The sequence below is a fragment of the Scyliorhinus canicula genome, chromosome 31, assembly GCF_902713615.1.
Source record: "Scyliorhinus canicula chromosome 31, sScyCan1.1, whole genome shotgun sequence".
Taxonomy (NCBI): Eukaryota; Metazoa; Chordata; class Chondrichthyes; order Carcharhiniformes; family Scyliorhinidae; genus Scyliorhinus; species Scyliorhinus canicula.
Window position 1 is genome coordinate 6,342,689 of NC_052176.1, and position 13,976 is coordinate 6,356,664.

The following is a 13,976-nucleotide window of genomic DNA, read 5'->3' on the forward strand; positions in this document are numbered from 1 at the left end:
GAGGGTGCGATGATTGCCTTCCTTCCCACCCCCCGGCTTGAACACTTCCCGGGCGCGCGAGGGAGAGCACGAGAGAGGGAGAGCAGGAGAGAGAGGGTGCGATGATTTGCCCCCCCCCCCCCCCCCCCCCGCCTCGGCGGCGAGTTGGGGTTCCCCGCCCACAGCCCCGAAACCCCTGGAGTGGCAGCTCGTTGCCTGTCGGCTTACCTGCTGCAGGCGTGGTCCATGAGCAGAGAGACGGAGTCCAGGTTGGTGTCGGCTTTGGTGTTGTGGTAGAGGCACCTGTCCCGCTGCAACTCCACAGCTTGTCTCAGCAGCGTCTGCAGGCGGCGGGGAGGCAGCATCACGGAGGGTGGCAGGTACGCTTCGGGAGGGGCGGCAGGGGGAAGGAGAAGGACAGAAGGGCCGTCAGCCTTATCGCTTTCAATCCGCCGCACACCCTCTCTCTCTCTCTCTCTCTCCGCACACACTTCCCCACTCCTGCAAATCTCACCGCCACCCCATCCCACCGAGGGTGCTGCTCCCCCCCTCACCCCCGGTCATCAACCTGAGATGGGGATATGAGGCTGGGGTTTGCGATGGAAGGCTGGGGGGGGGGGGGGGCCTCATGCGAATTGAAGAGGGGAAAAATGAAGATGCTGGAAGAGGAGGGCAGAGAGAGGGAGGATTAGGTTCGTTTGCGATGCTTGCTCAACGTGCTGATGCATTGTGGTCTCAAACCTGACCATCAATTACTGTTATGGTTGCTGGGCTGGGTGGCAACTGTCATGTGAGTGCACCTTTAAGAAATGGGTGTTTATTAATGGGTGTGTATATAAATATCTGCAGTGAGAGTACCTTTAAGAAATGGGTGTTATAAATGGGTGTGTATAGAAATATCTGTAGTGTCACTACCGTTAAGAAATGGAAGTTTACAGGTGCTGCACCGGGCCCACATGTCCGGGACTATGATGAGTAGGTTCTTTGGGGGCGAGGACAGGTGCACCAGATGTTCGGGGAGTCCAGCGAACCACGCCCATATGTTCTGGGCATGCCCAGCACTGGAAGAATTCTGGAAGGGGATGGTGGGGACGGCGTCGAGGGTGGTTGGATCCAGGGTCAAACCAGGGTGGGGACTCGCGATTTTTGGAGTTGCGGTAGAGCCGGGAGTGCAGGAGGCGAAAGAGGCCGGTGTCCTGGCTTTTGCGTCCCTAGTAGCCCGACGAAGGATCCTGCTACAGTGGAAGGATGCGAGGTCCCCAAGTGTGGAGACCTGGATCAGTGACATGGCGGGATTTATAAAATTGGAAAGGGTCAAATTTGCCCTGAGAGGATCAATACAAGGGTTCTATAAACGATGGCAGCCTTTTCTGGACTTCCTGGCTCAAAGATAGGTAACTTGGTCAATAGCAGCAGCAACCCGGGGAGGGGTTCCTTATTGTAGTTTCTATTCTGTAACTTTATATCGTGTTAATTTGTGTTGTTAAAATGCTGTGTTGTTCATGGAGGTGGGGCGAATGTTTATGATTGCTAATATTATTGTTATTTTTGGTACTTTACTATGGTGAGTTATTGTTGTATAAATTCAAAATTTTTCAATAAAAATTTAAAAAAAAGAAATGGATGTTTACTACTGCAGTGATGTCAGAAAGTGGGTGGAGCTGGGCTGTATGTCAGCTTTTTTCTTTCATTTTAGGCTGTTTGCTGCAGGGTGTGCGCTTTAGTTTTGTTTTCAGTGTTGGAGCTGAAGCCAGACAGAGCAGGTGTGCTGCTGTTCTCTCTGCCATCAACAGACTATCTCTTGACCATTTGGTGAATTCAGAATTATAAATGTTCTCAGTAGTGAATGTAAACCTGACGTGCTTCTGTTAAAAGGTGTTTCTTCTGTCTTCTGGATGTTGTTTGGGAAGTTATTAAGGATTACTTAGTGTTGTATTCTTTGGGGGTTGTATTTGAATTGATGGTTGCTAAGATGTTCACTGTATGTTTGAAAAAGGTTAACTTGAGTTTATAGAATAAACATTGTTTTCCTGCAAACAATACTTTTCCATTTCTGCTGTACCACACCTGTAGAGTGGGCCGTGTGCTCCCCATACCACAATCTATTAAAAGTTGTGGGTCAGGTGAACTCCATGATACACTTTGTGGTTCTCTGAACCCAGGCCCATAACACAAGCAGTACACCTGGAGCCTGCCCCACACAGGCAGGCAGCTCCACCAGGGGAATGAATGCAACAAGAAAAAATAATTGTTTGAAGCGCTTGTTAATCAGGCTGTCTCGCGGGACAGGTACAGCACGGGGTTAGATACAGAGTAAAGCTCCCTCTACACTGTCCCCATAAAACACTCCCAGGACAGGTACAGCACGGGGTTAGATACAGAGTAAAGCTCCCTCTACACTGTCCCCATCAAACACTCCCGGGACAGGTGCAGCACGGGGTTAGATACAGGGTAAAGCTCCCTCTACACTGTCCCCATCAAACACTCCCAGGACAGGTCCCCGTCAAACTCTCCCAGGACAGGTACAGCACGGGGTTAGATGCAGAGTAAAGCTCTCTCTACACTGTCCCCATCAAACACTCCCAGGACAGGTACAGCACGGGGTTAGATACAGAGTAAAGCTCCCTCTACACTGTCCCCATCAAACACTCCCAGGGCAGGTACAGCACGGGGTTAGATACAGAGTAAAGCTCCCTCTACACTGTCCCCATCAAACACTCCCAGGACAGGTACAGCACGGGGTTAGATACAGAGTAAAGCTCCCTCTACACTGTCCCCATCAAACACTCCCAGGACAGGTACAGCACGGGGTTAGATACAGAGTAAAGCTCCCTCTACACTGTCCCCATCAAACACTCCCAGGACAGGTACAGCACGGGGTTAGATACAGAGTAAAGCTCCCTCTACACTGTCCTCATCAAACACTCCCAGGACAGGTACAGCACGGGGTTAGATACAGAGTAAAGCTCCCTCTACACTGTCCCCATCAAACACTCCCAGGACAGGTACAGCACGGGGTTAGATACAGAGTAAAGCTCCCTCTACACTGTCCCCATCAAACATTCCCAGGACAGGTACAGCACGGGGTTAGATACAGAGTAAAGCTCCCTCTACACTGTCCCCATCAAACACTCCCAGGACAGATAGAACCCGGTGTTGGGAAGAGTAAATCTGTGCCTCAAACCCAAGGTGAAGACCACACACTCTGGTAATTTATTTCAATCCGGCACCCGGCCATCTGTGCGAGATGGAACAGCCCACCTTGGGACAGTCTTTAGCCCCGTTCACTGTCTCGTGGTCACTGAGCACTGTCAGGACGCAGGAGGAGCAGGGAAGACAAATAAGGAAGCAACCTTGCAGGACTCACTGTGAAGTTTATCGAGGAGCTTGGTACGTGACAAGTTGCCCTTTCCCTCCCACTCCGCCTTCGCCCGCAGGTCATCCGCGTCACTGCACATCAGGTATCTGAGCAGGAAGACAAAAGCAAATACCCACATATTCTTCAAAATGGTCGCAACCGTAAACCTTCCTTCTGGGTCGCATGCTTTCCTGACAGCCTTCCATTGCCAATTGCAATTATCCTGTGTCAACAGTCACGGTGCAGTGGCTGCCCCTGACCTGTAGGTGGGGTAAAGTATTCCGATCCCGGAAAGCCTTATATTTTATTTTAATTTTGTACGACTGTGAGGAAAGGCTACCTCGCTCCAGGAGTGATTCACGCAAAATAGGGATATGTTATATTAAAACAAACCTCATTATTAACACAGGATTAAAATATCTTCAACATTACACCAGAAAACAGTTTCCAATGACCTCTTAAACAATGCTAATACAGTGACACAGTAACCCTTAACTGCTATCTTTACTTCCAGTCAAACAACAAACCCACCTCAGGATGACGTCCGAAGGCGGTCATGGAGTAAGCGGGCCCACATTTGGTGGCTCCCGCTTGGGGTGGATCTTTTCAGTCCTTCCCCACCCGAATTGTGAGGTATTAGATGGCAGAAGGTGCGTGAGCATTGAGGGCATATAAAACGCCACTGGTGGGACTGGATTGTGGCTCACTGGACGAGAAGCGTTAACGAGAGGCAGCGGCTTGAGCGAGAGAGTGTTTGTGGTGCGACACAGGAGAAGATGGCAGAAGAGGAGGGGCAGCGCTGCCCCTCCCGGTGGTCTGCGGAGCGGCTGGTGGAATTCCTAAACGGCGAGCTCCAGCAGAAGAGGAAGGAGGCCTCAGAGGACTTGGCCAATGGGGTGGAGCCGCTTTGGGCGAGGCCTCAGAGGACTTGGCCAATGGGGTGGAGCCGCTTTGGGCGACGATTGAGCGGGTTGGGCAGAGGCAGGAGGTTTGGGGCCTGGTGATCCAAAAGGCGGAGGAGTCGGTTGGGGGGGGGGGGGGGGGGGGGGAAGCACGAGGATGGGTTGACCTCGCTGGAGGCGGGGATGGCGACGAGCAGGCCGAGGGAGAAGGATCTCGAGAACCGTTCCGCGAGGCAAAACCTTCAGTTTGCGGGGATGCCTGAAGGCATCGAAGGCGGGGAGGCTGCCACGTAGGTGGCGAGCAAGTTGGAGAAGCTGATGGAGGAGGTTGGGGGGGGGGGGGGGGGGGGGCTTTGACTCCCCTCTCGAGGGTAGAGGAGGGGGCTGCAGGTGGGGGAGCCGCTAAGGGTGATGGTGGTGAGGGTACATCGTTTCCTCGACAAGGAGAAGATCTTGAGGTGGGCAAGGCACCAAGAGTTGCACCTGGGAGAGGGGAGTGAGCTGCGGATTTAGCAAGACCTGGGAGCGGAATTGGCAATGAGGGGGACCAGGAACAACCAGATCACGGTTGCCCTCTGCAAGGAGGGGGCGAAGTCGCGCACCAGAAGCAAGAGTTTTAGTTTGACTTTTCGGAGGAGAAGGAGAAGGACTTTGAGGGACGGTGGACTGGGAGGAGTGCGAGGACAGTAAACTTTGGAGTGGTATTTTGCGGGCACGCAGGATGGGTGGATTGGCAAAGGGAGTGGAAGAAGGTGAGTGCGCCTTTTGTTTTTCCTTGTGAGTTTGTGGTTTGGAGGGATGGGTGTGGAGGGGCGGATTGGGGGGGGGGGGGGTGGAGGATGAGGGGTAGCCAGAGGCCTTGGGTGGGGGGGTCATCATGCTAGCTGGTAGGGCGGGTTAACGGGAATGAAATGGGGGTTGCCAGGAGGGGGAATGCTGGCATGGGTGGGGTTGGTACGGCGCAGTTGGGTAGGGAGAGATGGCGGCGGACATCTTGGGGCGAGCCTGAAAAGTGTGAGATACAGACTGGGGGCAGCTGGCTAAAGAAGGGAAATGGCTGGCTAGCAGGGAAGGGGAGGGGAACCCCCAACTAGGCTAGTTACTTGGGACATGCGGGGGTTGAAGGGGCCGGTTAAGTAGCTGAGTTTTTGAACATCTGAGGGGATTTGAAGGCTGATGTGTTCCTTCAGGAGACGCACCGGAAGCTGGGAGATCAGACGAGGTTGAGGAAGGGATGGGTGGGACCATAAGACATAGAAGCAGAATTAGGTCACTCGGCCCATCGAGTCTGTCCCGCCATTCAATCATGGCTGATATTTTTCTCATCCCCATTCTCCTGCCTTCTCCCCATAACCCCTGATCCCCTTATTGATCAAGAACCTATCAATCTCTTTTAAAGACACTCAGTGATTTGGCCTCCACAGCCTTCTGCGGCAAACAGTTCCACAGATTCACCACCCTCTGGCTGAAGAAATTCCTCCTCATCTCTGTTTTAAAGGATCGTCCCTTCAGTCTGAGATGGTGTCCTCTGGTTCTAGTTTTTCCTACAAGTGGAAACATCCTCTCCACGTCCACTCTATCCCAGGCCTCGCAGTGTCCTGTAAGTTTCAATAAATCCCCCCTCAGCTTTCTAAACTCCAACGAGTACAGACCCAGAGTCCTCAACCGTTCCTCATACCACAAGCTCTTCATTCCAGGGATCATTCTTGTGAACCTCCTCTGGACCCTTTCCAAGGCCCCAGCACATCCTTTCTTAGATACGGGGCCCAAAACTGCTCACAATACTCCAAATGGGGTTTGACCAGAGCTTTATAGAGCCTCAGAAGTACATCCCTGCTCTTGTATTCTAGCCCTCTCGACATGAATGCTAACATTGCATTTGCCTTTCTAACTGCCGACTGAACCTGCACATTAACCTTAAGAGAATCGTGAACAAGGACTCCCGAGTCCCTTTGTGCTTCTGATTTCCTCAGCATTTCCCCATTTAGAAAATAGTCTATGCCTCCATTCCTCCTTCCAAAGTGCATAACCTCACACTGTATTCCATCTGCCGCTTCATGTTGTGCTGGTGGGGTTCAAAGCCTCCGGAGGTGGGGGTGTGGGTGAGTGGCCTGGCCGAGGGGCTTATGGGCTCCTCCTGTGCCCCTTTCCTGTTGTGTTAATTGCACAATGTTCGGACCTCATATTCTTTGCAAGAAGGGACTCCATTGCCCGGCAACTGTTTGCAATGAGGTTGAAAATCCATTATTGCAGAGCTTCCAAAGGCTGCCCCCCCCCCTCCCCCCCCACACAGCAACCTTCTCCCCTTTCACTCACCCACTCAGAGCATGGATCCGATCCGTGTTGTACTTCAGCGGGGTCAGCTCGAACCGGAGAACCTGCAGAGCTTCCAGAACCTTCCCGTCGTCCAGGAATTCCAGGTATTTCTGCTCCAGCAGCAGGAACTTCATGCGCTGTATGGGAGGCACAGGCGTCAGTGGAGGCCTTGCACATACACGGCCGGCAGAGGAGCGCAGCCGTGAGGCGCCGCGCCAGGGTAGGTCCCGTCACCCCGCACCGGTGCGTGAACCCCGCCCTCAAAAGCTCCCCATTCCCGCTCTCGTGTCCACGTCATGCCAAAGCCAACCCCCCCCCCAAACAGCACCCACCAAAACTTTAATTAGCACATCGAAGGCCCAGAGGAGGGCGCAGAGGATTGGATCAGGGATGAGGGGGCTTCAGTTAAAAGTGGAGAATCTGGGAACGTCCTGTTTGCAGCAGAGAAGGTTAAGGGGGAGATCAAATCGAGGCGGTCACGTGCGAGGTTATGTAACCACTGGAGGAAATTGTCACATCTTGTATTTTATTGTCGTAATATTAAAAGCCCTGGGTTCAAATACATACCGGCAGTATGCCTGCTAAAGCTGTGATTAAGGGGCTGTGAAGGTGAGGTAATCATTGTATTTAACCATTTACTTATTTACATATAGATGGCTAATGGAATATTGTTTACGTTTAGGAGGTACTGGGGTATCGATAATTTATGAGGGATTGTATTTAGTTTTAGCTAAGCAGGTAATGGGACAACTTAGTAGGAGGAGACTGGAGAACACCTTCCGCTAGAGATAGATGATGTACTGGATGGAAGGAGCCAGGTATGTCTGTAGTTTTGCAGTCTACTATAAGATTTCAAGTTGAACAGCAGTTTGCCATTGGATTGGAGTCTGATAGGTCAGAAGGATTTTTAGGCTGTTCTTGCAAGGGTCACCTCCAAAGGTCTGCACAGAGAAGCAAGTAACCCTGATTATTTATAAGTGGCATTTGAACTGTATTGGGTTGCTTAATTGGAATATATGGTGGCAGGTGTAGGTGGGGAGTTAAAGTTCCCCCCATTTATTTAAGAACTGTTTTAACTGTTAATTAAAACTACTACTGTGTGGCTAATGCGATTGATTCAATGTTTAAATTAATGTTTGTTTCCGCATAAAAGATACCTATTGGTCAGTGTTATTACTCCTGTGGTTTAGTAGTTTTCTCTCACTGTCTCACAAATGGCAAAGTGTTAGGATTCTCGGTCAGCAGCCCTGACAAAAATTGGGGGCTCTTTGCCAGGATTTAAAAAAGTATAAGTCTTTGTTTGGGATTATTGAACTCGAGGACAGCGAGTGCGAGGGGCGGCTGCTTTATTTCAGTTTAAATAGAGAATGACTTGCAAAATGGCTCTTTCGGTGGCTAAGAGTTTCCTGGGTCACGCTGGGTGGGTTGGTGTCGCGAAGGTTGGCAGAGGTGGATCGCGTGAAGGAAAGTTTGAAAAACACCGATCTAGAGGAATGAGTAACCCCCTCCTAGCCAAAAGCCTACTGGGGATGCGTCTAAACATGTTCAAGCACTGCCAAGGTTCGATGGGAAAGATGTGGAAGCCTTTTTTTTGTCGTCTCATTCGAGAAAGTAGCCAAACAACTCAACTGGCCAAAAACCGCATGGATATTGTTGGTTCAATCAAAATTGGTGGGTAGAGCTTGTGAAGTGTTGGTCTCATTATCAGAGGAGGTATCTAGGGATTGTGTTGAGGTGAGGAAAGCCATTTGAAGTGCAAACGAACAAGTGACAGAAGCCTACAGACTGAGGTTCAGAAATCAAAGGAAAAAAATAAGCTCAGATGTATATAGAATTTGAAAGAAGCAAAAAAAATAACTTTGAAAGATAGATAAGAGCATTAAAAATTGTCCGCACGTGTGAAGCTCTTAAGGGAATGGTTAATCTGGAGGAATTGAAAGATTCACTTGCGGCAGTAGTGGGAGCAAGGGATACAGGAGCAAGTCAATCTTTAATGCAAAAGATAAGGAGATATGTCGTCTGGAAGGAGTATTGTCAGAAAATGTCATGATGGGGCAGCACGGTGGCACAGTGGTTAGCATTGCTGCCTATGGCGCTGAGGACCCGGGTTTGAATCCCGGCCCTGGGTCATTGTCCGTGTGGAGTTTGCACATTCTCCCCGTGTCTGCGTGGGTTTCACCCCCACAACCCAAAGATGTGCAGGATAGGTAGATTGGCCATTCTAAATTGCCCCTTAATTAAAAAAAAGGCCATGATACGTTGGATCACAGGTGAAGTGAGTAGCATTCCATTGCGTAAGGTAAGGTTAGAGGGTCTAGTGGAAAGTGGTGACTGAACTTCTGGAAAGGCACGGGTAATTTCAGTGGACGTCAGTATGTCAGGAGGTATTTGACGATCTGAAAACGGTGTTAAAGGTGTTTTGGGAACCGTTGAATCATGCCAAGCAATTTAAGGTGGTCACCAATGCGAGTGATGTGGCATTGGACCTGTACTGTTAGAAGATGACAAAGAGTCACAAAAAGTTGGTTTGCAGGTGCAACAGGTGATTAAGAAAGCGAATGGAGTTTTGTCCTTCATTGCTAGAGGGATGGAGTTTAAGACTCGGGAGGTTATGTTGCAATTGTATAGGCTGTTAGCGAGGCCACACCTGGAGTATTGTGTTCAGTTTTGGTCTCCTTACCTGAGAAAGGACATACTGGCACTGGAGGGTGTGCAGAGGAGATTCACCAGGTTAATCCCAGAGCTGAAGGGGTTGGATTACGAGGAGAGGTTGCGTAGACTGGGACTATACTCGTTGGAATTTAGAAGGATGGGGGGGGGGGAGAGAGAGAGAGAGAGAGAGAGAGAGAGAGAGAGAGAGCTTATAGAGACATTTAAAATTATGAAGGGAATAGATACGGGCAGGTTGTTTCCACTGGCGGGTGAAAGCAGAACTAGGAGGCATAGCCTCAAAATAAGGGGAAGTAGATTTGGGACTGAGCTTAGGAGGAACTTCTTCACCCAAAAGCTTGTGAATCTATGGAATTCCTTGCCCAGAGAAGCAGTTGAGGCTCCTTCATTACATGTTTTTAAGGTAAAGATAGATCGTTTTTTGAGGAATAAAGGGATTAAGGGTTATGGTGTTCGGGCCGGAAAGTGGAGCTGAGTCCACAAAAGATCAGCCATGATCTCATTGAATGGCAGAGCAGGCCCGAGGGGCCAGATGGCCGACTCCTGCTCCTAGTTCTTATGTACTGAAAGACCTATTGGTTATTTTCCAGAAAACAAAATATCTATTAAAAGCTGTCGTCCATCGAAAAGGAGACGCAAGTTTGATGTTGGCATCGCAACATTTTAACATTTACGATCATCCGGGACAATTGATTATACTACAGACCAAAATCCAGTTAAGTTCTGGAGATGTTTTAAGATTGAAAGGCAAGACCGTTTGGACAGAGTTTATTGCTATTACTAATTAACTTGACAATTATACATGTTGCAGGAAGAGAAAATGCAATTGCCGAAGCTTTATCACGTCTTTGAAATGGAAGAAGAATGGAATGTTCAAATTTGGGAAAGAAAGACTAAAATGGACTCGACTGATGTTTAAATCTGTATGCATAAGTGTGGCAAGATATGCATCATATAGTGTAATTGTAGCATTTAGCAATTATATTTTTCATATTGTTGGTAATTTCTTTAAGGCAGGAGGTGTGATGAATGTAGAAAATTGTTATGCATTATATTTTGTTGCAGTAATTTAGTAAAAACTTGGTTTAAAACACACACAGGCAGTTCATCTGCTAAAGCTGTGATTAGGGAGTCATAAAAGCGAGATAATCATGGAGTTTAACCATTTACTTGTTTACCTATGGATGGCTAATGGAATACTGTTCATGTTTAAAAGCTTGCCTGGGGTGTCGATAATTTATGAGGGATTGTTTCTCGTCCTCGCCAAGCAGTGATATCTTAGTGGCCGGTGACTGGAGAATGCCCGAAATATCAATGATGTGATTAATGGAAGGAGCCAGGTCTGTCTGGAGTTTTGTAGTCTGTCATAGGAAGTTAAGTTGAATAGCAGTTTGCCATAGTATTGGAGTCTAACAAGACAAAAGGATTTTCAGGTTGTTCCTTAAAGGGCCTCTCTCTAAACGTCTGCACAGAGAAGCAAGCACCCTTTATTTCTAAGTGGCATTTGAACTGTATTGTGCTGTTAATTGGAATATATAATGGCAGATGTAGATAGGGAGTTAAAGTTTTCCCCCCCTTTAATTTAAGAACCATAAAAAATATTAATTGGAAAGCTATTACTGTGCTGCTAACGTGATTCTGTGTTTAAATTAAAAATGTGTTTTAACATAGAAGTTACCACTGGTCAGCGTTATCACTCCTGTGGTTGAGTCGTGTTCCCTCACAGTTCTACAAATTGTTTGGGATTCTCGTACGCACAGTCCTAACGGTTTTGATAAGAGCAAATAAGGAGAGAAAGTGTTTCCAGTGGCAGGATGGTGGGTAACCAGAGGGGCGACACAGATTGAGGAGAATCAGGAGAAGGACCAGGGGAGGGGGTGGACGATGAGGAGAATTTCTGTTTTACAACATCGAGTTGTTGTTGTGAGGTGAGAAGCGCTGGAAGCAGATCCAATAGGAACTTTCAAAAAAAGGGGGGAATCGGAGACTTACCTGAAGGGGGAAACATTGTAGGGGTACATAGAAAATACAGCACAGAACAGGCCCTTCGGCCCACGATGTTGTGCCGAACCTTTGTCCTAGATTAATCTTGGATTATCATAGAATTTACAGTGCAGAAGGAGGACATTCGGCCCATCGAGTCTGCACCGGCTCTTGGGAAGAGCACCCTGCCCAAGGTCAACACCTCCACCCTATCCCCATAACCCAGTAACCCCCACCCAACACTAAGGGCAATTGTGGACACGAAGGGACAATTTAGCATGGCCAATCCACCTAACCTGCACATCTTTGGACTGTGGAAGGAAACCCACGCACACACGTGGGAGAAGATCGGAGTAGGGTTAATTGGATAGCTCTTTCAATGAGCCAATGGGCTGAATGGCCTCCTTCTATGCTATAACACACTATGATTTATTGAGCAGGCAAATATAACCAGAAAGGTATCAGTCGTTGGCCTAACTTTGAGCTCTTTTGACTCTACCTTAATGGGCGTGAGGATTACCTCAGGATTTCCCTCCAACCGTTTATCTCAAAATCATCCACTCTTAGACTGGGCCTAATCTGAGGGGTACACAGTGCAGCAAAGCAGGGAGAGGCCCCACAGGGAGCCTGTCCTGCGACGGTAACCAAGACGGGCACACACGGGTCACAGGGAAAGGGGCTCGGCTGAGGGGAGCGCCACTCTGCAGAAACCAACAGCTGTGGGGCGGGCTGGCGGTTTTGACCCAGCGAGGCCGGACGGAAAGGGCGACACGGCGGCAAACCCAGACGAGGGCAGCCCCGCTGAAGTGCGCTGGTCATGACGCTTGCATACATGGCTGGTGAGCACTGGTTCCTTTCCACGGGGAGGCCCGTTCGGGCGCAGCGGGTGACGGCCGAGGGGCAAACAGACACTTGCGATTTTTGCCCATGCGGGGGACGGGCTTCTAAAATAATTTGGATGGGCCGACGGTGGGATTGCACGTTGCAGACTGTGGTTTGCATCCCCCAACGTCTCTCCCACCCCCCCCCCCCCTTTTCTTACCACAATGGCCTGAGGCAAATGCACCAAGGATTTGAGTTCAGTGAGGTCGGCTTCAGCCTGGAGGGAAAGATAACACCACAATCAGCACAGGCTGTTCATCTGCACGGTACTAGGCAGTAACTCAAGGGTGACTAAATGTTCCAACAAGCGAACCACAGCTCACACATTCTTCTCCACACCCCCCCCCCCCCCCTCCCGCCCTCAGAAACCAACACATCGAGCAAAAGGTCAGTGGATTCTTTCCTCATCGAGCACTCGAGGCATGAATCGGAGGAAGGGACATTAGAAAGAGGAGGCCACCCAGCTCCACAATTCAATTAGCTCACGTCTCCCCGCTGCATTTTCATACTTTCTCTCCAATCCCTTTTGAAGACCTGAGCAACACTCTATCCACGTCAAGCTCCTTCACCCGCAAGGAACCAGAGGTCAACCCTTTCTCTCAGCGTAGCACCCAACTCTCCTGCAGTTGTCTGATGTGGCAGGTACAGCACGGGGTTAGATACAGAGTAAAGCTCCCTCTCCACTGTCCCCATCAAACACTCCCAGGACAGGGAAAGCACGGGGTTAGATATAGAGTAAAGCTCCCTCTACACTGTCCCCATCAAACACTCCCGGGACAGGTACAGCACGGGGTTAGATACAGAGTAAAGCTCCCTCTACACTGTCCCCATCATACACTCCCAGGACAGGTACTGCACGGGGTTAGATACAGAGTAAAGCTCCCTCTACACTGTCCCCATCAAACACTCCTAGGACAGGTACAGCACAGGGTTAGATACAGAGTAAAGCTCCCTCTACACTGTCCCCATCAAACACTCCCAGGACAGATACAGCACGGGGTTAGATACAGAGTAAAGCTCCCTCTACACTGTCCCCATCAAACACTCCCAGGACAGGTACAGCACGGGGTTAGATACAGAGTAAAGCTCCCTCTACACTGTCCCCATCAAACACTCCCAGGACAGGTACAGCACGGGGTTAGATACAGAGTAAAGCTCCCTCTACACTGTCCCCATCAAACACTCCCAGGACAGGTACAGCACGGGGTTAGATACAGAGTAAAGCTCCCTCTACACTGTCCCCATCAAACACTCCCAGGACAGGTACAGCACGGGGTTAGATACAGAGTAAAGCTCCCTCTACACTGTCCCCATCAAACACTCCCAGGGCTAGGAGTTTGGGGATGGTGGAGGTGGCGTGAAAACAAACGCTACAAAACGAGCTGTCTGATACCAACGAGTTTTGCACGGCCCGAAAAACCGTGTGGTCCAGGGGTAAACTCGATCCCGCCTAATGAAATGACTGCGGGCGAACAGAAACCCCAGTTACCTTTTCCCAGTCTCCTTCCGTCACGTGGTTGCGGAATTTGGTCGCCGATGGATGTTCCAGGCTGCACCCCGTCTCCTGCATCAGCTGTTCGACTGTTTGGCTGCACAGTGGGGTGGGGGGAATGAAGAACAAGCAGGTGAGTTTTGGTGCATCGCTAATATTTCACAGCTCAAATGCAACAGTCCGCAGTCACTTAGGAACCTGAGCGATGTCACGGGGAGGCAGTTCAGAGAAGGTTCGCTGGGCCGATTCCTGGGAGGAAGGGGGGTTTGCCTGATGGGGAAATGTTGAGCAGGTTGGGGCCTGTACCCGTTGGGAGTTCAGAAGAACGAGAGGGGATCTTATTGACACGCATCAGATTCTGTGGGGGTTTTGACAGGCATAACCCACACTCAAT

General features: G+C 49.8%; 1 protein-coding gene across 2 annotated transcripts; it reads right to left on the minus strand.

The window, feature by feature from the left end:
• Positions 1–175: 175 nt before the first annotated feature.
• Positions 176–13,704, minus strand: LOC119958993 (WD repeat-containing protein 26-like). 2 transcript variants are annotated; one of them, XM_038787527.1, is made up of 5 exons: positions 13,580–13,704; positions 12,251–12,307; positions 6,556–6,692; positions 3,347–3,444; positions 176–379 (listed from the first exon to the last, which is right to left on the minus strand). In XM_038787527.1, the coding sequence occupies exons 1-5, from the start codon at positions 13,658–13,660 to the stop codon at positions 204–206; spliced, it is 549 nt and encodes a 182-aa protein (XP_038643455.1). In that variant the 5' UTR covers positions 13,661–13,704; the 3' UTR covers positions 176–203. The 2 variants fall into 2 exon arrangements, with proteins under 2 accessions (XP_038643455.1, XP_038643456.1); XM_038787528.1 differs by having other exon boundaries at positions 178–364.
• Positions 13,705–13,976: the final 272 nt, after the last annotated feature.